Source organism: Ammospiza caudacuta, chromosome 6 (genome assembly GCF_027887145.1).
Source record: "Ammospiza caudacuta isolate bAmmCau1 chromosome 6, bAmmCau1.pri, whole genome shotgun sequence".
NCBI lineage: Eukaryota > Metazoa > Chordata > Aves > Passeriformes > Passerellidae > Ammospiza > Ammospiza caudacuta.
Genome location: NC_080598.1, coordinates 12,984,658 through 13,005,336, shown reverse-complemented (window position 1 = coordinate 13,005,336; position 20,679 = coordinate 12,984,658). Strand labels below are relative to the sequence as shown.

The 20,679-nt window shown below is 58.5% G+C and overlaps 4 protein-coding genes across 4 annotated transcripts; 1 reads left to right on the top strand and 3 right to left on the bottom strand.

The window, feature by feature from the left end:
* Positions 1-1,424: 1,424 nt before the first annotated feature.
* Positions 1,425-10,746, top strand: PGGHG (protein-glucosylgalactosylhydroxylysine glucosidase). The gene is made up of 13 exons (XM_058807598.1): positions 1,425-1,668; positions 2,056-2,266; positions 2,866-3,301; positions 3,455-3,574; positions 4,035-4,166; positions 4,443-4,554; positions 5,494-5,566; positions 6,002-6,138; positions 6,373-6,506; positions 6,668-6,763; positions 6,853-6,950; positions 9,822-10,033; positions 10,120-10,746. The coding sequence occupies exons 1-13, from the start codon at positions 1,425-1,427 to the stop codon at positions 10,182-10,184; spliced, it is 2,070 nt and encodes a 689-aa protein (XP_058663581.1). The 3' UTR covers positions 10,185-10,746.
* A 1,150-nt stretch (positions 10,747-11,896) lies between these two features.
* On the bottom strand, positions 11,897-13,362 carry LOC131558983 (interferon-induced transmembrane protein 5-like). Its single transcript, XM_058807149.1, has 2 exons — positions 13,105-13,362; positions 11,897-12,248 (listed from the first exon to the last, which is right to left on the bottom strand). The coding sequence occupies exons 1-2, from the start codon at positions 13,264-13,266 to the stop codon at positions 12,030-12,032; spliced, it is 381 nt and encodes a 126-aa protein (XP_058663132.1). The 5' UTR covers positions 13,267-13,362; the 3' UTR covers positions 11,897-12,029.
* A 336-nt stretch (positions 13,363-13,698) lies between these two features.
* Positions 13,699-15,679, bottom strand: LOC131558984 (dispanin subfamily A member 2b-like). The gene is made up of 2 exons (XM_058807150.1): positions 15,491-15,679; positions 13,699-14,896 (listed from the first exon to the last, which is right to left on the bottom strand). Exons 1-2 carry the CDS (start codon positions 15,677-15,679, stop codon positions 14,738-14,740), a joined length of 348 nt encoding a protein of 115 aa, XP_058663133.1. The 3' UTR covers positions 13,699-14,737.
* A 2,570-nt stretch (positions 15,680-18,249) lies between these two features.
* Positions 18,250-19,792, bottom strand: LOC131559088 (dispanin subfamily A member 2b-like). Its single transcript, XM_058807331.1, has 2 exons — positions 19,334-19,792; positions 18,250-18,759 (listed from the first exon to the last, which is right to left on the bottom strand). Exons 1-2 carry the CDS (start codon positions 19,535-19,537, stop codon positions 18,556-18,558), a joined length of 408 nt encoding a protein of 135 aa, XP_058663314.1. The 5' UTR covers positions 19,538-19,792; the 3' UTR covers positions 18,250-18,555.
* Positions 19,793-20,679: the final 887 nt, after the last annotated feature.

Sequence of the window (20,679 nt, the reverse complement as noted above, 5' to 3'; positions counted from 1 at the left end):
GATTTTCAGCACAGGACAGATGTGTTATGCCAAGTGCTGGATCCCGGTGAGCCCCTGAGGCTGCTCAGAGCAGCCAGTGGCACTTGGCTGCAGCTCCAGCCCTGGATCCCTGACCCACGAGCATGGCACCAGCTGGAAGGGGCTGGGAAATCATGCCAAAGCCAAAGTCCAGATGGAATTTTTGTCCTCCCTGGAAACGGGAAAGGGTCAGAGCATGGCTGGGGCCACGGGAGGTCAGTGGGGTGTGCTGCTAACCCGGCTCTCTGCCACCGGCGTTGGGATCTCAGCTCATCCGACTCGGTTTTCCCCTTTCAGTTCCTCCTCCTCCGGCACAGGGCAGCCCCAGGAGTGCCGCGCTCCCTCCCGGGCACTCAGCTCAGCTGGACAAACACCTGCGTGCCCAGGATCATTTTTCCAACTATTTCTTTTTAAGGAGACGGGGGGGAAAAAAGTGATTTCCTTCCTTCTTTCTCGGTTGGGCAACTTCCGTCCTTGCCTGGAGCGGCGTCTCTCCGCCCGCACGGGCTCAGCCCGGCCTCGGGACAGAAGGCAAGAGCCACCTCCTCCCTCCCGCACCCTGGGGCTTGGGCTGGGCCGGGATTTATCCCTTTCCCGAAGGCAGGATTTCCCTCCCAGCTCAGCCTCGGTGAGGAAACCGAGCTGAGCTTGGGCGTTCCTGCATCCGGCTGCTGTCGGGGAGGATTTGGGGGCTGGGCGCCCTCCTTGCCTCTGTGTCACCCCGGCTGGATTGTCAGCTCTGCTCGGAGTCTCTCCCAGCCTCGTTTTGTCATTCCTGTGTTTTTCCTGTGCCCGGCATTGCCAGGAGCCAGCTGCAGCTGCCTTTTGTCAGGGCTGCTTGTGCACGTCTGTATCTGTACATATCTTTAGTCTGTAATTATTCATATGTTTGTACATTACATTATTTATATAGTTTTATGTATAAATCAGTGGGACTGAAAGGTCCTGCCCCAGGAGACTGAGCTGGAGATGCAGGAGTGAAGGGAACAGAGGGGTGCAGTGAGATAGATGACAGAGGGGGAAGTATCAGGAACTTTTCAGTGTCACGGAACAGCACCGGGAGGAAGAGGAGGCCAGATGGGGAAGGTGTCTGTGTGTGTTGGGAGAAACTGGTGCAACCCCCTCCCAGCATCAGAAGAGGAGGAGGGAGGAGGCTGAGAAGTGATGAAGCCCGTGAGCTTCGTCCTTCATCCGTCGGGATTATGGGACAGCTAGAGATGGGGTGAGGGAGAGGAGGGGATGCACCCCAGGGCTGGGAGGTAGCTGGGATGGGGGAAAACAGCTGGAGGTGACCAGAGGGGACACTAAAAGGAGCAGAGATCGCTGGTGGCAGGCGGGGGGGGTGACAGGAAGCTGGCTTTGTCCCCTCAACCCTCATCCCATCCCTGCGGCTCCGCAGGTGGGCGATGGCCGATGGCGAGGGCGACCCCGGCGTGTTCACGGCCACGGCCCTGCCCGGGGACCCGCGGCTGCTGCCCACGGTGACCAACGCCCTGCTGGGCACCCGCGTGTTCCGGGACATCCTGCACGCCGCCGGCGTGTACAGCGGCGCCGCGGGGGACACGCACCGCGCCGATGTCCCCAGCCCGCTGGGGCTGCGCATGGCAGCGCCCGGAGCCGCCCAGAGCTTCGCCCTCGACACCTGGACAGGTGAGCGGGGAGCCGGCACCTCCCCGGGGCTCTGCAGGGCTCCATTCTCTCTGCTTCTGCTGCCTCCTGTGCTCAGTCACACCTTCCTTCTCCCGTTCTCCGTTTGCCTCGGGGCGCTGCTCCTCTGGAACGAGCGGAAAATCCCCCTTTTGTGTGGGATAAGTGATTTTCAGGCTGTAGCTCTATCCCTGCTGGGGCCAGGCTCGGCACACGCTCTTTAATCATGTTTGATGGCACAGACCATCCCTCAGCAGCTTGGCCGAGCCCGCTGTCCAGTCCACAACTGGGTCTGATCCCGGGAAAAGCAATTCCTTGGCCAGTCGGAACCAATAGATAGGGCAGGATCCAAGTGTTTCCAAAGGCTGGTGGCTCTGGCTGTGCTTGCAGGGACCTTCAGCCACACCATTCAGTGCCCTGGCTACACGGCCACGCAGCAGCTGTACGCCCACCACTCCCTGGTGCACCTGATGGCCTCCAGTGTCACCATCCGGCGCTTGGATGGCTCCACACATCCCATCACTGTCCAGCTCCAGAGCCTGTTCGTGCCACAGAGCCAGGACCTGCACTTGAGCTCAGGCCCAGACTTCCAGGGAGCGCAGTGAGTGTGGGGATTGGGGTTCCTGCCCTGAGCTCACCTTCTGTGGGCTGTGGTGCAGTGCCCTGCTCTCCCCGGAGAATAAACTGCAGGTGTAAGGCTGGAGTGGGGCTGGAAGGGTGAGGGGTGTGGGACTGGAATGGTGAGGGGTTTGGGGCTGGAATTGTGGGGTTGGAATGGTGAGGGGAACGGTGAGGCTGGAATGGTGAGGGGCATGGGGGCAGAATGGTGAGGGGTGTAGGGCTGGGATGGTGAGGAGTGTGGGATTGGAATTGTGAGAGGTGTGGAGGCTTCTCACACCTGCTTCATCCTGGTAAGTGTATTTAAAAGACCCTGAAATGAAGCATAGAAACATTTTTATTACTTGAAACTCCAGAATTATCCCTCACTCTGATGTGTGAGGGCGGTGAATGTGACAGGGGCTAGATGTGATTCCAAAGAAGTGAGGCTGGGGGAAACAGGAGATTTGTAGGATGTGACCTCTAGAACAGCTTTCCTGGTTCCAGAGGCCGTTTGTGATGGCTTCCCACTGCCAGAGGGCAGGGTTAGATGGGAGACACTGAGAAAAAACACTTTCCCCAATCGCTTCCCGTCTCCCACAGCTACATCTACGGGCAGACGCTGGTTCCGGAGGTGGAGGGGGGCCCCCGTCCCACCGTGCACATGCTGTGGACCCCCATCCCGCAGTGGCTGACGCTGGGCGGGGAGGAGCGGGAGCGCTGCTGGCAGTTCCTGACGGCGGTGGCCGGCAGCGAGGAGGAGGCGAAGCGCAGCTACAGCGCGGGGCTGTCTCTGGCGGCCGCGGGCTCCCTGCTCCGCTCCCACATCCACGCCTGGGCCGCGCTGCGCCGCGGCAGCTCCGTGGAGCTGGACGGGCCCCCGGCCCTGCGCCAGGCGCTCCACGGCTGCCTCTACTACCTGCTGAGCGCCCTCCCGCCCCGGGACAGCCCCGGAGTGCCCTTCCACGGCATCAGCCCCGGCGGCTTGTCCAACGGCACCCGCGGCGAGGACTACTGGGGACACGTCTTCTGGGACCAGGTGAGGGGGGCCGTGCTCACCTGGGGGCTTGGCACGGCGACTGCGATGGAGGAGACTCCATCCTTCCATCGGGATGAGGGTGTGCTTGAAGGGCGGAGCTGGCGGGAGCATTCGGATGCCTCCCCCCAGCCAATGCCGCCGGCGGCCCCGCAGGACACCTGGATGTTCCCGAATATCCTGCTGCTGCATCCCGGGGCTGCCCGCGCCATCCTGCACTACCGCATCCGCACGCTGGAGGGCGCCAGGCGCAACGCGCGGGAGCAGGGCTACGAGGTGCGACGGGGACACCGGGCGGGGTGGCACCTGCCCCTGTCCCCAGGGGACACCGGGCGGGGTGGCACCTGCCCCTGTCCCCAGGGGACACCAGGCGGGGTGGGACCTGCCCCTGTGCCCAGGGGACACCGGGCGGGGGTGGCACCAACTCCTGTCCCCAGGGGACACCGGGCGGGGTGGCACCAACTCCTGTCCCCAGGGGACACCGGGCGGGGGTGGCACCAACTCCTGTCCCCAGGGGACACCGGGCGGGGTGGCACCTGCCCCTGTGCCCAGGGGACACCGGGCGGGGGTGGCACCAACTCCTGTCCCCAGGGGACACCGGGCGGGGTGGCACCTGTCCCTGTCCCCAGGGGAGTCCTTGGCTGGGGTGGCACCAGCCCCTGTCCCCAGGGCAGTCCCGGGCTGTTTCAGCGGGCGCAGCGCAGGGCTATGTGCTCATTGATGCCTTCTCTGGCAGGGCGCGAAGTTCCCGTGGGAGAGTGCAGCCACGGGCCGGGAGGTGTGTCCTGAGGAGATCTACGGAGCGCAGGAAATCCACATCAGCGGGGATGTCCTGATGGCCTTCGAGCAGTATTACTGCACTACGCAGGTAAAGGGACGGTGCTCCACCTGATGGCCCGGTGGCAGGACACCTGGACACTGTCACTGTCCCTTCCCTGAGGAATTCTGCTCTCTCTGCTCCCCAGGCTCCCTCCTGCAGCCCTGCCTGCTCTGCCCTTGCTCCTGTGGGCGTCTCAGCACGCTGTTGGCTCAAACCAGGCCAGTCTTTCCTCCTGCTCCCTCCATCTCCTCAGAGCTCCTCTCCATCCTCCTGCTGGCTTTGGGTCTGGTGGAGTCTCTCCCTTATTCCCCTGTCTTTCCCCAGGACCTGAAGCTGTTCCAGGAGGACGGGGGCTGGGAGCTGGTGGAAGCCGTGGCTCAGTACTGGTGCAGCAGGATGGTGTGGAGTGAGGAGGAGCAGCTCTACCACATCAGAGGTACATCTGCCATGGCAATGGGGTGGAAAGCAGAGGTCTGGAGCCACCTGGTCTAGTGGAAGGTGTCCCTGCCCATGGAACTGGATGAGCTTTAAGACAACCCAAACCACCCTGGGGTTCCATGGCTTGGAGGTGCCCTCCAGGCTGCCCTGAGGATGAGGTGCCCACATGCACCAGCCAGAGCTGCACCCCGGGTTGTTCCTGCTTCAGCACTGTCACTGCATTCATTAAAGGAACAGGACTAAAATCAGTTTTAAGGACTAAAGACAATTTATTGTTTAAATAGACATCAGTCTCAGAGGCTGTGAGATTTTGAGACAGCAAGCAGTCAGCCATAGCTCAAGATAGTCAAAAGTTCTTTGTTACAAGACAATGTATAACTTTACAAGACAATGTATAACTTTACAAGATGATATATAACTCTCTTATCCAATGGACTGTTGCTACAGAGTATGTTTTGCTTTTCTAACCTGTCACCTTTGCTTACTGTTACTGCAGTGTCGATACTTTTAACCAACAGGCTGTTATTTTATGTACACACACACACACACCTCTATTGTAACATCTAAACTCATAGCTTATTCTATACAATTACACTCTTACTTTATATACCCTTCACCATCTTATCAATAGTTTCTTACTTAAGGCTTATTCTTACTTATAACTATAGAAGCACAAGTTGATTTTTCTGCTTAATGTCTGCATGCTTTATTTTTACATCAATCCAAGCTCCTTCCAAGGCTGCAAATTAAACCTTCCTGCATCTGTGGAAGTTTCTATCTTTCCATTTCCCACAGAGCACCGTGCGTGTTCCTCACTGAGCATCCCGCTGGGATCCATTTGGGCAGCAGGGTCCCCTTCCCCACTGTGTCCCCGAGGAGGGGCCCAGAGCAGCCCAGGGTGTGCTGGGGTGCCAGGTGTCCCCTGCTGTCCCTGCAGGTGTCATGCCCCCAGACGAGTACCACAGCCAGGTGGATAACTCTGCTTACACCAACGCCGTGGCCCGGCGCAGGTAATGCTTGGGATCCCACCTGGGAGCCTGGCCTGGCTCTCTGCTCTTCCCCCTGGCACTCTGTAGGGGTGGGAGCAGGGGGGTCCCAAGGGGATCCTTCCTCCCTCCCCTCACTCCCCTCTGCAGTCACAGGGAGAGTGGGAGCTCCCCTGGCTCCTCTGACCTGTTCGGTGCCCATGTGGGGCTGGGAGGGATCTCCATCCACAGCAGGGCTTCTCCCTGGGCATTCCTGGGGTGTCTGTGCTGTTGGCCAGCTGGAGACACCCACAGCCAGGGAAAGGAGCTCCCAGCTCCATGATAGGATCTGTTATCCCTGGCTCAATCCCTGCCCCTTGTTCTTTCACAGCAGCTTTCACTCGCAGCTCCTTCAGTCCCCTCTCTCCTCTCACCAGCACCCATCCCTGACATTAAAACCTTGCTCCTCCTTCTTTCCAGCTTAAATTTTGCCACTGTCTTGGCTCGGGACCTGCTGCTCCCAGCGCCAGAGGAGTGGGAGGACCGTGCCAGGAAAATCAAAGTGCCCTTTGATGAGGAGAGGAAATACCACCCTGAGTACGATGGCTACAGCCCAGGTGAGCGGGGAGGCAGGGGGCAGCAGCCCATGGAGGTGGCTCAGCCCATGGATCACACTTTTAATCCTGGAAGGATCAGAATTCCATTGGGAATGGCAGAAGAAGAGTCCCTGCTGTTGCTGCAGTGCAACAAACTGGGCTAGGGGAGGCTTTCCTGCCTCACTGGATTGCTTCTCATTAGTGGGCTCAAAAATTTAGGAAATTTGGGAGGTGTCTGAGCAGCCCTGTCCCCAGGTGAGCCGGTGAAGCAGGCAGATGTGGTCCTGCTGGGGTTCCCACTGATGCACCCCATGAGTGCCGAGGTGCGGAGGAACGACCTGGAGATGTACGAGCCCGTCACGGACCCAGCCGGGCCAGCCATGACCTGGGTGAGGAGAGGGCAGAGCCCGGCCTGGCACTCTCCCCTGGGAGCGGGGGCTCCATCCAGGGCACAGTGCCGAGCTGGGATGTGCCCTGGAAATGCTCTCTCTGGATGGAGGGGTGGGAGGTGGTGCTGCTCCACCACGCTGTCACCGTGCCCCTCCGGCAGAGCATGTTTGCCGTGGGCTGGCTGGAGCTGAAGGAGCCACAGAGAGCCTGGAGCCAGCTGGAAAAGTGCTTCAGCAACATCACAGAGCCTTTCAAGGTGAGTGGAGGAGCTGCAGGTCCCTCCTGCTCCCAGGCAGGTGGCATCCCAACCCAACTCCTGCATCACCTCTTTCTCCTGCTGGTCAGGTCTGGGTGGAGAACGCGGATGGGTCGGGAGCTGTGAACTTCCTGACAGGGATGGGTGGATTCCTGCAGGTCATCCTCTTCGGCTTCACGGGGTTCAGGTGAGACCTGTTGTGTCACTTTTAACTCCCAAGCAATCACTTGTCCCTTAAAATGTCCCTGTTTGGCTGGAGCTCCTACCTGTTCCCAGGTAAGAGCTCATGACAGGTCACATTTGGGAAGCAAAATTCCATTCCCTAAGCCTGTTCTTTTGTCTTGGTTTGGAAAGACAGGTGCCTGCCAAGGAAGGCAGAAAATGGAAAATGTAAAGCCTCTCCCTCCAAATTGCTATAAATTTTAAATTAAGGGGCTCTCAGGCAAAAAAATACACGAGTAGGAAATACAGTTCTTTAATAGGGAAGAAAATAAAAGTATGAAACAACCAATGCAATAAACTAAAACAACACTGACAGAGTCAGAATACAACCTGACACCCTGTGGGTTGGTAGCAGTCTGTCTTGGTTTGGAAAGACAGGTGTTTGCTAAGGAAGGCAGGAGCCTCCCCTGAAATGCAGAATGTAAACCCTCCCCACCCCTCCGAATTGCTATAAATTTTAAATTAAGGGGCTCTCAGGCAAAAAATGTATGAGCAGGAAATAACAGTTCTTTAAGGGGGAAGAAAATAAAAAGATAAAACAAGCAATGCAATAAACTAAAACAACGCTGACAGAGTCAGAACCCAACCTGACACCCTGTGGGTCAGGGTGTTGGCGGCTGTCCCATTGGAATTGTGGCTGCAGCCCTCCTGCAGTGTCAGGGGTGGTTCTGCTGGAGCAGGGATCCTGTAGAAAGGTGTAGTCTTCCTCTGAAGAGCCAGTGGAAGCAGAGGCAGCTGCTGTTCCTCTGGGAAATCCAGTGGAGAAGCCGTGCTGGTGTTCCAGAATCTCCAGATTATATCTCCAGTAGGAATGCTTGTCTCTCCCCTCTGGGCTCACATCTCACAATGGGATGCTGTAGTTCTTATCAGCCATGCAGTGACATTCAGTAGCTGTTATCAGCAGATGTCTCCTCCGAATAGTTATGGAGGAGATAAGGAAAACTGCCCACTTAACAGAAGATAGCTGCCATACAGGTGGCAAATAGAATAAATTTGTTTGACAATCCAGGACATCACTGCTTCAGCAGCAGCATCCTCGTGTCTCGTTTGGATGTGGTGAGGAAACACCTCCTGCAGCCTCCCTGGAGCCAAGTGCTGGGCAGGCATCGCCTCAGCTTTAAAATATCCCGGAAAAACATGGAGCTGTTCATGTAATTTCAGAGCCGTGGTGGTTTCCACCCTGGAGCCGCTGTCTCTTCAGCCTATTCCTGGTTTAATTGAGGCTGGATTGAGCCTTTTGATTCCCACTGAAAACTTCCAGCCCTAACCATGTATTTTCACTCCATGTGTGTGGCCAGAGCTGCTGGGAGTCCCTCCCCATTCCCTGGCAGAGCTGGGTGTGAGCTGCCCCATTCCCAGCTGGAAAAGCCACCCGTTCCCCATCCCCTGGTGGAGCTGGGTGTGAGCTCCCATATTCCCAGCTGGAAATCTGGGCTTTGGCCCAGCTGGGAGGTCTCCAGGTGCCCGGTGTGTGCTGGGTCAGGCCCCTGGTGGCACAGGCTCAAGCCACAGCCTTGTGCTCTGGCCAAGTTCCAGAGGTGACGGTGACATTGTGCAACCACAGTCCTGCCTTTTCCTGCATAGGACACGGATCCTGTGCAGTGCTGGGGCTCCCCAGGCCCCCACACCTCCCCTGAGTCCCCTCCAGCCCTCTCAGCCTCTGGAGCTGCTGGTGGAGAGCTCTGGAGTGCAGGATTTGAGCCGGGGACAAGAGGGGCCCTTGTTTTTCCTCACCCAAAGCCAACGCCCACACAGGCAGCTTGGCCAGGGCTCAGGGCTGGGCTGGGATGTTTGTTCCATTGTTTCTGGGGAGGGAGCACTGCTGGGGATACAGAGCAGACAGGGTCAACCGATGAGGCAATTAAAAGATGGTTTATTTATTGCAAAATCAGTCTCATGGAAGGCTGAGACCGACATTCAGTGCCAGCACGTCAGAAGGCATTTTAATTTTAGTTACAATGTCTTTTATATATTTCTTGTCATATATTTCTTATCATATCTTATATATTCCTTATTAGCTACAAAGCTCACTAGGATGTTCATAACCCAATTAATAATTTGTTATCACTGCTACCAATGACAGCAAACTGCTGGAAATCATTGCTACATTTTACGGGACTCTGATGCAATGTGCTTCTTTCTGTCCAATCATACAACCCTCCAGACACTTGTTGCTGGATCCTCTACTTTTTGCCAGCTTTATAACAAGTTCTACTGCTAGACTTTAAAATTTTCTACTACCTCACTTTAGATATTTATTCACTTCCATGAGGCATTTTTCTGCTTGCTTAAAACGCATTTCTGCTTCAACTACAAATCTTAATTCTTACTTTGTGTCTGTTTCTCTTTTCTTTTCTAAACCTTCAAGTCTCTTCTCTGAGGCCTTAGGTCAAGCACTGCATCCATCTCTGTCTCTGAGCCTTGGGAGCTCCCTGTGCCTGCATTTCCTGCTGAGCTCCCAGCCCTCCATCCCATGGGAATGGGAGCTGAGGTGGGCGTGTGAGGGTTCCCTGCTCTGAGAGCAGGAGGAGCAGGGCATTCCCCAAGCTCTGCCAGCACAGCTGCTGCTGGAGCCAAGAGCAGGGAATTGGGCTAAGTTTCTAAAATATGAAATCTGGAAAACCCAGGCCCCAGCTGTGGAACTGGGATGGGACGCAGGAATGTCTTGGGAATCACAGCCCCAGCAGCTCCTTGGATGCTCTGAGGACCCTCCCAGACCCCTCTGGTGTGCGTGAGGTGGTGATGCCTGGAGGGGTGGCTGCTCCCTGACCCTGACCCCGAGCTGGGCTCCTCTGTGGCTCCTGCTGTTCCCCCCTGACTGCTCCTGCCTTTCCAGGATCACGAGGTCTGCCCTCCTCTTCGATCCCGCCTTTCCCGACGGTGTCACCAAGCTGAAACTCTCCAGCATCTCCTACTTGGGCAACAGGCTGGAGGTCACCATCACCAGCGAGGAGATCAGGATGGCAGTGACTGAAGCCTCCTGGGACCCTCCAGCCCCTCCCCTGGAAGTTGTGCTGGAGTCGGGACAGCGCTTTCCCCTGTGGGAGGGTACGGCAGCACTGCCTGCATCTGCTCCCTGAAATAACCTGGGGAGAAACCATCCCCATCCCTCACACAAAGCTCTTCTGTCGCAGGGCAGAGTGTCTCCTTCCCCACAGCGCCTGGATGGATCCAGAGGTCGCCCAGCAGCACCCCCTGAGCCCTGCCTGATCCGGGTGCTGCCCTCTGGAGCAGCGGATCCGGGATGTTGGTGCAGGGGAAAGGTAACAGGGGGTGGAAAGGGGGTGCCAGGCTGTGCCAGGAGCCCTTTGCCCCCCCAGGGCTGCCCTTGTGTGCCGCCTGCCCCTGTGTGCCGCCTGCCCCTGTGTGCCACCTGTCCTTGTGGCCCGAGGGACTCAGGGGCTGGAGCTGTCACCATGGCTGGAGCTGTCACCACGTCTGAACCCCCACTCCCCTCCACACATCTCTTACTCAGCACAGGAGAGGAAACCAAGCCTGAAAATGTCCCTTTCAAAGGTGTTTGCTGAGCACCCAGGAGCTGTTTTTGCTCTCAGCATGTTTGTGTTCGTAACGAAGCCCATTCCTGACTCCAGCTCCTCCAGCTGCTCCTTGCCTTCCCCATGTGTTGCTCCGTGGGCTCAAAGGGCTGTGGAGGCTCAGCCAGTGCTGTTGCACCAGATGAACGATGTTTTGGCTCTAAGTACTACTCCAAAATATGCAGCAGAAAGCCTTTTAACCCCGTGTGGGCAGCACACAGCTGCACTCCTGTTATTTGGTGTGTAACATCCCTCACATGCTTTTAAACCCTTATCTACACTATTTCCTCTCTTTTCAAGCACTTCTGGAGTTAAATCCTTTCTCACTTGGCGTCTGAAGGGCTGCAGGAAGCCTGGACACCAGAGAACTGCAGTGTTATCCTGTCCGAGGGTGGCAAGGGCAGCCTGAGCAGAGAACTGCTGTGGCTTTGCTCTGGCACACGGTGTTTGGTGTCCCAGGAATCCCGAGGAATTCCCGTGCCTGCCCAGGGCGGGCTCGGTGCTCCCAGCCCCTGGCTCTGGGCTGCACATCCTCCTCCTCTCTCCATCCTCCGTGTCCCGTCCTGGGTGGGATTCAGGGAATGCCGGGGGCGTTCCCAGCCCCGAGGGCTCTGTCCCGGCCAGGCCAACCCCAGGAATCTCGGCCCGGTTTATAAAAAGCCCCGCGGCTGCTCCGTGCCCCGAGGCATCTGGGAATGCTCAGGGCTGGAGCAGGGACGTTCCCGCTGCCCTGTAATTACTCGGGTCCTGCTCCAGCCTCATCAGAGCCGCCAGCCCCTAATTAGAGCCAGCCCCTAATTAGCGGCAGCCCTTGGCACGACAAAGGGACCGTGCTGTCCCCAGCCCTGTGCACTGCACCGGGGTTGGGATTTGGATGGGGCTGGGATGCAGCCCCGCTGGAGCCAGGGCTAGTCGGCACTAAAGGGGGTTCAGCCTCAAAAAAGGGGTCCCTTATCCCAAAATGAGCTGTCTCCAGCCCAGGCACGGAGAGCAGGGAGCACTGGCGGCGCTTCCCGACTCCCCCCTGTTCTGGCTGGGGGTGTCAGCGTTGCTGCAATGGCTTTGCAAGTCTCAGCTGCGTTTGGGGTGGGGAGGGGACACCCATTTGGGAAGGAGACACCCCTTTGCTCCACCCGTTTGCTTCATCCTGCCCCCACGAGGCCCAGGAGCATCTCTGCTTCCTCCCCTCCTCAGTCCTGGGGCCAAAGGTGGCCCTAAAGGCTGTGGGAACAATGGTGTCGCCTGGCTGCCAGGAGCCCCATCAGAGCCAAAAATCCCAATTTATGTTTTCCCTTTGGCACCCCCCTGCCCCTTCCCACACGCAGAAACTCGCGCTGTGTGAAGCGTTTAATGATTTAAATAGCAACAACAGAAACTGGGGCTCCACACGGGATAACAGGAGGTAAAAAATCCCACAGGATAAACAAAAATAACGGGGTTTGGGGGGTGGGGGGTGGCAGACAGGGGTGGTGGCCTTTTGGGAGCAGAGGAGGTGCCACCACCCGGGGTCACTGGTCCTCGTCGTCGCTGCCGCTGAGCTGGTAGGTGAAGAAGCCCACGGAGTCCTGGGCCAGCTTGGAGAGGTGGATGACGCCGGTGACAATGAGGGCCCCGAGCAGCAGGGGCAGCACCACGCTGCCCGCCGTGGCCAGCGCGTTGTAGCACCGCGCCTTGGAGCTGAAGTGACGAGCGGCTTCCACGTCCCCGGACACCTTCCTGTCCCGAGCCTGCAGCAGCCGAGGAGAGAGCCTTCCCTCAGCCCCTTCCCTCAGCCCTTTCCAAAGCCCCCTTCCCTCAGCCCCTTCCTACAGCTCCTTCCCTCATCCCCTTCCCTTAGCTCCTTCCCACAGCCCCTTTCCAAAGCTCCCTTCCCACAGCCCCTTCCTTCACCCCTTCCCAAATCCCCTTCCCACAGCCCTCTCTTGCAGCTCTTTCCCTGAGCCCTTCCTGCACCCCCTTCCTGCAGCCCCATCCTGCTCCAGGGCTTTGTTCCCCTTGCAACCCACAATCCATCCATCCATCCATCCATCCATCCATCCATCCATCCATCCATCCATCCATCCATCCATCCATCCATCCATCCATCCCAGGCTCCCCTCCAGCCCTGCATCCTTTCCCACTTGTGTTTTCCTCCCTACTTCATCCAGAGCCTCTCTGGCTCCAGCCCCTGCCTGTCCCCATTTTCCTGTCCCAGTCTAGCCCAGCTGGAACTGCGATTTTCTCTCCTATTTTCCCTCCTGCTACCTCCAGAGCCTCTCTGACTCCAGTCCCTGCTTGTTCCCACTTTTGCCCAGCTGGAGCTGCTCCTGCCGGGGGGTGCTGATGAAATCACAGCCCCCATGGCATTTTTTGGGATCACACAGCTGCTCCTCGGGTGCTGGGCAGGGGGCTGTGGTTATTCCAGCCTCCGGAATCAGTGGCAGGAAGAGCTGGGAGGATTCACCAGCGGCAGGTGCCACCCCACCGCCTGTGGAGAGCTGGGATCTGCCCTCCCCAGCCCCTCCGGGAGTTTTCCCGAGCGCTCGCTGCCTCCTCGGGCATCCCTCCCATCCCTCCCGAGCCCCGAGCGCTCCGGGGCCGTACCTTGACGGCGAAGGCGAGCGCCACGAAGCCCAGGCAGCAGAAGTTCATGTAGAGGGTGTTGAAGATGGCCCAGAGCAGGTGGTCGCGGGGCGCCTGGGGGGCGGCGGGGGGCGATCCCCGCTTGGGGCGCGGCCGCTCCTCCCGCGGGTACGAGGTGTCCATGGTGGGCACGGAGAGGGACCCCGCGGCTCCGGCGGCCCGCGCCCCTTTTATATCCCTGCTCCGCTAAATATAAACCCGGGAAATTACAGCCCTGAGGGATGCGGTTGTCCCGCTGGGATGGCGAGCCCAGCCTTCCTCCCGGGATGAGGAGCGCTGCAGGGCGGAGCCCGGCAGCTGCGCGGCCCCGGCTGGCACAGGCACCTCCAAACCCCGCTCCAGGTGAGCTGGGCAGGGCTGACCCTCCTCGGCAGCACCTGTGGGGCTGCGGGATGGATGGAATGGGAAGTTCGTGTGGGAAGGGGGAAGAGCAGCACCCATGGGGATCCCGGGCACCCGGGCTGCAGGGTGCAGCCAGAACACGCGGAGGGGCTTTGATTTCATTTTCCTGCCATCTCCAACGTGGAAAACGCTTTTACTCTCTTGTGAAAATTTTAGAAGTTTAATAAAGGATAGTAGGAGATAAGGAACAAAGATTATAGCTGGGTGTGCCTTGGTGCTCAGTCAAGAGCACACCGTTATCTTCGGAGACACTTCTTAAACACCTTTTTTCTAATATCAGCCTGTTGTATATTTATAGACTCTTACGTATAGTCAACTTTTTTCTTAAACTAGTTTGCATATTTTAAGGATTGTTTACTATGACTCTTTTTTGGTTTTACTTTTTTAGAGTATGTGTAATTTTTTGGTCGTGGTTTTAGGGGTTTTTTATTATTATTTTTAGTTTTGGTTTGGCCCACACTGTCTCTAGATCGCGAGGGCTGATACTTGGTATATCTGTAAGCAGGAGTCTTTTTTTATTTGTTTATTGGATGTTATCTCATCTAAGCAGGCATTTTAACACAAGTATGCTTATCTTAGCTGTTTTACCAAAATGCCCAAGCTTAATTAACAGCAGAAATAAAAACTATATATTTATAACAGAGTTATACACTACAAGTATAAAATGTGTGGTGTATAACTTTGTTATAACGCTACACATATAAAATCTATTTTAATGTTTGCGAAAAGCCAATATTATAATATGTATCTATAACATCCCAGATGGGATTTGGGCTGGAAGCGCCCTACTCCGCGGCGGGATGGAGGCAGGGATGGGAGCAGCAGGAGGAGGAGGAGGACGCCGCAAGGATGCCCGAGGACTCTCTCTCCGCGATGTCCCTCAGTGGAGGAGGTGACAGCGAGGGGACGAACTCCATCGGTGGCAGCGGTGACCCACAGGTGTGTCACAGGTGCAGTGACCCGCAGGTGTGTCACAGGTGCCAGGGAGCGTGTGAGCGCAGCCAAGCGGGGGAGTGGGGGGCTGTCCCCTGTCCCCCACGCCCCAGCCTGGCCGCCCCGCCCCGTCCCGTCCCGCGGCCGTGCGGGGACAGCGGGGACAGCGGGGTCACTCCCTGCGCCCCCGCGCCCCGGGCGGGCACATTTTGGAGGCAGGAGGAGGGGGCAGCACCCCGCGGGTGGGGCCGGGCGCCGGTCAGGTGTGCCTGAATCGGGACATGAAGGTGGCGGCGATGACGATGAAGATGAGCCAGACGAGGGCCACCGCCACGGAGCAGACGATGTTGGCCACCCTGGCGCGGTGGCTGTGGCGCCGCGCACCCTCCAGGTCCCCCGCCTGCTTGCAGTCACGGGCCTGGGGGACAAGCGGGGGGCTCGGGGTGTGTGGGGCACAGACTGGGGGGCCAAACCCCCGGGGTGGCTGCGAGGCTGTGCTGGGACCCTGGGGACGCGGGTGTCACCCGGGGCACGGGGTGAGGCCAGCGGGGGCTGGGGGGACACGGTTTTGGGGGTCCCAGGGTGGGCACAGTGTGGCTTTGAGGATCCTGGGGTGCGCATACGGATTTGGGGGTCCCGGAGTGGGCACACGGATTTGGGGGTCCCAGGGGGGGCTGGCATCGGGGATGGGAGACCAGACTGGGGGTCCGGGATGGAAGAGGGGATCAGGTGATGGGGAGAGGGGTTTGGAGGGAGGTGGGCAGGGGGAGAGGAGCGGGGGTGTCAGGGAGGGCCGGGGGATCCCCGGGTGAGGGGAAGGTCCGGGTGGGGCTGGGTCGGGGCTCCGGAGGTGGGGATGGAGCCGGGACACGTCGGGGTTCCCGTGCCGGGCTCGGTCGGGCTCGAGGAGCCCCGGGAGGGTCTGGCTGGGGTCGGTCTGGGTGGGGGTCCCGGGGCCGATCAGGGCTCGATCCGGGGCGGGTCTGGCGGGGGTCCCCGGCCCCTCCCTCACCTTGACGGAGCAGACGAGCGCGGGGAAGCCGCAGCAGCCCATCCCGCCCAGGGCGCACCACAGCAGCACATTGAACACCGACCAGAGCACGTAGTCCCGGGGCTGCGGCTCGGAGCGGGACCCGGGGGCGGCCGCCCCCCAGCCGGAGGACTGCAGCGGGATGGACACGTCCGCCTGCCGGGGCTCCATGGCCGGGAATGAGCGCCGGGAACGGGAGCGGAGCTCGCTCAGGGCGGGGGACCGGCCCCGCACCGCCCCGCAGGGGGAGGGGGGGCACGGCCCGCTGGGACCCCCAGCCCACGCAGGTTGGGGGTGCAGGGCAGCCCTGGGGACCCTGGGGGGCTTAAAGGGGTTTGGGAGAGCCCTGAGGACTCCGAGAGGACTGGAGGGAATGTTTGAAATGATAAAAAATTTAATTTTTTTAATGCAACATTAATCAGGATTTTGTTCGCCTATGCCAAAGGGGAGGGGAAATCAAGTTTTTCTTCGAAAGATTCTGCTCATCGGGAGAGGGCCGTGATCTGAACAGGCACAGATTGGGAGTTGCCAAAAGAGCATTAGAGAACATTAGCGAATATTAGGGACCATTAGCGACCATTAACCAACATCGCCTCCCTGTCTGGGAAATCAATCCTTGAGAGAACCGAAAAATGGGATTCGAAGGTGAAGGGATCAAGAACTGATAGGAGATCTAATACTAAGAATTGTAATTCTCAAGTGTAAGTGCAATTCCTAAGTGTAATTTAAGACGTCTGAACGGGAATTTCTTTGGCTTTTTGTCCGTGTAGACATGGGAAACACCATGTAAGGAACTATGCGTGGATGGGAATGTTTTCCATGGCATGTCCTGGCCAGGACAAAGCAATGCCTCATTCTCTGTCACTACAAGCGTCGTGCTGGAGGGTTTTTGTTCTCCTCCCGAGTTTGGGTGGCAGGTGGGCTGCGGGAGCTGTCCATGGCAGCCTGGGGTGGTCACAGGAGGGAGGGAGGGAGCCTTTGCCTGTGGCTGTTTTGGGATGTGAAAGGGTCAATTTTTTCCGTGTCAACTTGTGTGGGGTTGCCCTTTAGATTTGTGCCGGAAGCTGCTGATAAAAACAGGGAGAAGGGGGAAATGGGGATCTTGGAGCAGCGGCCTTTGCTGGCCTGAGGTCCCATTGGCCGCGCTAGTTTTGGGCAGGCCGAGCCTGGGGCTGGGCTGGCAGCGGATTCCTTTTGCAGCAAGGAGCCCGTGTTTTCCGGGAAAAAAGCAGAGCAGAAAATGATTCACCGGAGGCTCCGTGCCAGCGATCCTGCAACAAATATCCGCTGTGTTTGTGAGTGGGATTTCTGACATCTTACGAGTGGCGTCTTGGCAGGAGCCCCATGTTCGTGGGGAGAGGCAAAATCGCGCTTTTGTTCCCCTCCGTGCGGGGCCCCAGCCCCCGGGACCGGGCCCTGCCGAGGGCCAGGGGTGCCCAGGGGAAGGGGGAGCCAGGCCAGCTGCAGGGCCGGGGCTCTGCCACGTGGGCTGGGCCAGGGCTGCCCACGTCCCCTCCGGGGCCACTCCGGGGCCGGGCAGGCAGGGACACGGGCTGGGCAGGGAGCGACACGTGTGGCACCCTCGAAGTGTGAGGATCCCGCCCTGCCAGCCAGGGACAGGGACACGGACTCCTGGTGCTTGGTGCGGCTCCCTCTGGCCGCAGCTCGCTCCCCTGTGGGATGAGGAGGGAATCCGGAGCACAAAGGGAGGGAGCTGCGGGCTGGGATGAGCTGATAGCGAAAGCGAAGGCTGCGCATGGCAGCCGGGTGGGACACGGAATTCATGCCCTGCTTCCTGCTGCGGGCACATGGGCGGCTGTGCCCAGGCAAACGGGGCTCCAGGCATGTGGGATGGGGGCTGTGAGCATCGTACAGCTCCCCTGGCTGCAGGGGGAGATGGGCAATCCAGCCCTGGTGGGGTGATTGGGGGTGGAGCAGCAGAACCCACCGGCCCTTTCCTCTGGGAGCCTCTCCAGCCCTGCTCAGTCCCATTCCAGCTCATCCTGCTCAAGCCCTTTGCACCTCCTGCCCCCCCAAAGCCAGCTTGCCCTCAGCTCTGCTTGCTGCCAGCCCCTCCTGAGGGCCGGTGAGGATGGGAATGCTCCTGGTGACGCCCAGCAGGGATCAGCTCCCACCCTCACCCTCGTGTGACCCTTCCAAGAGCTTCACTGCCCGTGCAGATGCAGCATCCAGGTTCAGGGTGCCTGTGGTGTCCCCTGAGCAGTGTCTCCGTGATGGGGGACACTTTTCACCTCCCTCAGGTGTCACTGACACATTTTATGGAAATCCTTTCGCTAGGATTTTTCTCCTGAGAAGCTTCAGAAAAGAAATGCAAACAATAATTATCTGCTGCTGCGAAATGTGGCAGGTACATCTTTGATTGGTCTCACACAAACTGTTTCTACTTGATGACCAATCACAGGTCCAGCTGTGTTGTGTCTCTGGTCAGTCACAAGATTTTGTTATCATTCCTTTCCTTGATAGCCTTCTCATGTCTCCTTTCTCTTTCTTTAATGTAGCTTTAGTATATAATTTTAAAAAATATAATACATATAATAAAATAATAAATCAGCCTTCTGAAACCTGGAGTCAAGATTCTCATCTCTCCCCTGCTCCTGGGGACCCTCAAACACCTCCTCCCCCAGGCCCATCCCACGGGCTGACCCCGTTTCTCATCCTGCCAAGCTGCTGCAGAACAAACCCCAAACCACATCCTCAATGATACGAAACCAAGACACGGCAAAAGTAAAAGAAACTTTTATTTCAGGGAGCAGGGTTTCTCTGAACCAGGCGCTTCTCCCCAGAATTGTTTTGAGGCAGCTGGGGCTCCAAGCAGGCTGTGGCAGGGCTGGGGTGCTCAGCTGCTCTCGGGGGCGTCGTGTCCATGCCCAGGCAGCTCCAGCCACCACGAAAGCTCCGAGTGGGGAGGGACAGGGACAGGAGAGCAGCGGGCTCCGGGCGAGGCACGTGGATTGTCGTGGATTGTCGTGGATTTTGGCTCCAGCCCGGGGAGAGAAGCACAGCCCGAGGGCAAGGAGGGCAGGCACTTAAGTGCGGCTGTACCCGTACCCCCCGTACGGCCCGTACGGGTGGCGGGGGCTGAAGACCCCGGCTAAGGCCAGGGAGACGAAGACAATGACGAGGATGACGATGACGATGTTGATCACCAGGGCCGTGATGTTCAGGTACTTGGCCGTGGAGCCGTAGCTCAGGGCCCCGCTGTAGTCACCCAGCACTTTGCGGTCCCTGGACTGGGGACAGGCAGAGGCAGAGTCAGGGGAGTGGGGTGGGGGGGTTCCGGGGGGCCCAGGGCTGTGGGAGAGATGCTGGAGGTGCCAGACCGGGCTGAACCCCCCAAAACACCGGGGATACCCTGAGGTGCCCACTGCCTTCCCTGCCCCAAAACCCTGCAGAACTCGTAGCCGGGACTCCCTGGGGTCAGTGCTCTGTAAAGAGGGGACTCTGTGGGATCAGTGCTCCATGAAGGGGGGACTCTGTGGAGTCAGGGCTTCATAAAGAGGGGACTCCCTGGGGTCACCGCTCTGTAAAGAGGGGACTCCCTGGGGTCAGGGCTCCATGAAGAGGGGACTCTGTGGGGTACCCTGGGACACCCTCTGGTCTGGGGTTTGAGGGGTCCATGGGTCACCCTGGGACGGGGAGCTCTGTGGGGTCCACGGGGGCTCAGTGGGGTCCATGGGCCATCCCGGGCTGGGGGCTCGGTGGGTGTCCCTGAGGTCCAGGGCTCGGTGGGTGTCTCTGATGTCCGGGACTCCGTGGGTGTCCCTGGGGCGGCCCCCACCCGCGGTGTCCCCCCGGGCTCCTCACCTTGACGGAGAAGACGAATGCCAGGAGGCCGAGGCAGCAGAAGTTGCCGTACAGGGTGGTGAACAGGGACCACACCAGGTGGTCCCGCGGCGGCGGCTGCTGCTGCTGCTGCGTCTCCTCCACCACCACCGTGGTGCTCCGGGGCATCTCCTCCATGTTCACCTCGGTAGGCAGCACCTCGTAGGGCGGAAGCGGCGACTGCATGCCTCGGGCTGGGGGACAGCTGTGGTGGCACCTGCGAACGCGTGCGGCTCCGGGAGGTGGAGGCGCCGCGGGGCGGGCGCAGCGCCGCGGTTTCGTTTCCTCGAGATTTGGGACGGAGCGGGAACAGACCGCCCCTCCGGACGCCCCTGTGAGGCACGGGAGCCTCCTCCTCGGCGCCGGGGAAACCCCGGGCCCCTTTCCTAGTTCCTTGCTTAATCCTCCTCTTTACTCATTTCCCCGCTTCTTTTGTTGCCCCTTTATTGCCAGCTTCCTTCCTTAGCTCCACCTTTACCTGTTCTTTGCCCGCTTTTTGCTTCACCGTTTTCTTTCTTTACCCCCTTGTTTCTCCTCCCTTTCCTTGTCACCTTTTTCACTTTTTTTGCCCCCTGTCCTCCCTTCATCCTTTATTCTATTCTTTCCTTTTCTTTTTTTTGCCACCTGTGTTGTCCTTTTCTTCCCTTTCCCCCTGTTTTGTCCCTTCGTTGCCTGCTTATTTCCTTACCCTGTTCTTTCCTCCCCCTTTGCTTTTTTCCTCAGTTTTCCGCCTTTCTATGCCCCCTTCATTTCCCCTTTTTTTGCCCCTAGCTCCTTCATTATCCTCTTTTTCTTTCCTCTTCTTTCCCACTCTTTCTCTGTCCCTAATCCCTGTGAAATCCCCAAATCCTGCAGAGCCCCAAGCCCACCTCCATATCCCACAAACACAGGGTTGAAGCCAGTGGGTGCCACTTTTTGGGGATGCCATTTGGGATCCCTGGAAAGCTCGGGCTGCCCTTAAAGGAATCCCCCTCTCAGGCTTCGGGGTGTGCTTGGACCGTGTTAATGCACCGGAATCCGCAGGATCCGCTGTCCTGGAACCTTTTCCTGGCAACTCTGGGAGTGTTTCTGATTAAATAAACCGAACGAGCATGGCCCCGCCCTGGAAATTGGGATTTGGTTTCTGGGAATCTCAGCCCAGGGCATTGGTGCCCTCTAGTTTCCCCCGCCGTGTGTTTCTTCCTTTAATGACGAATTTCTCCCGTGGTTTCACCCCTACCCTGAGCCGCAGCAGGGCGGGGACGCTGCCTCAACCTGTGGGACGGCGGAGGAGGGAAAAGTCCCGTTATTTTCCAGCCCTGAGCTGCAGGGGGAAGAACCGGCCGGCA

Bases quoted from the DNA above. Each gene is read 5' to 3' on its own strand.
- PGGHG (XM_058807598.1), top strand. From the start codon at position 1,425: ATGGCCGATGGCGAGGGCGACCCCGGCGTGTTCACGGCCACGGCCCTG. The intron at 5,567-6,001 runs GTAATGCTTGGG...CCTTCTTTCCAG, and splicing joins AACGCCGTGGCCCGGCGCAG to CTTAAATTTTGCCACTGTCT. The intron at 6,139-6,372 runs GTGAGCGGGGAG...CCCTGTCCCCAG, and splicing joins GTACGATGGCTACAGCCCAG to GTGAGCCGGTGAAGCAGGCA.
- LOC131558983 (XM_058807149.1), bottom strand. From the start codon at position 13,266: ATGGACACCTCGTACCCGCGGGAGGAGCGGCCGCGCCCCAAGCGGGGA. The intron at 12,249-13,104 runs GTACGGCCCCGG...CGGCTGCTGCAG, and splicing joins CGCTCGCCTTCGCCGTCAAG to GCTCGGGACAGGAAGGTGTC.
- LOC131558984 (XM_058807150.1), bottom strand. From the start codon at position 15,679: ATGGAGCCCCGGCAGGCGGACGTGTCCATCCCGCTGCAGTCCTCCGGC. The intron at 14,897-15,490 runs GTGAGGGAGGGG...CTTGTCCCCCAG, and splicing joins CGCTCGTCTGCTCCGTCAAG to GCCCGTGACTGCAAGCAGGC.
- LOC131559088 (XM_058807331.1), bottom strand. From the start codon at position 19,537: ATGCAGTCGCCGCTTCCGCCCTACGAGGTGCTGCCTACCGAGGTGAAC. The intron at 18,760-19,333 runs GTGAGGAGCCCG...GCCTGTCCCCAG, and splicing joins CATTCGTCTTCTCCGTCAAG to TCCAGGGACCGCAAAGTGCT.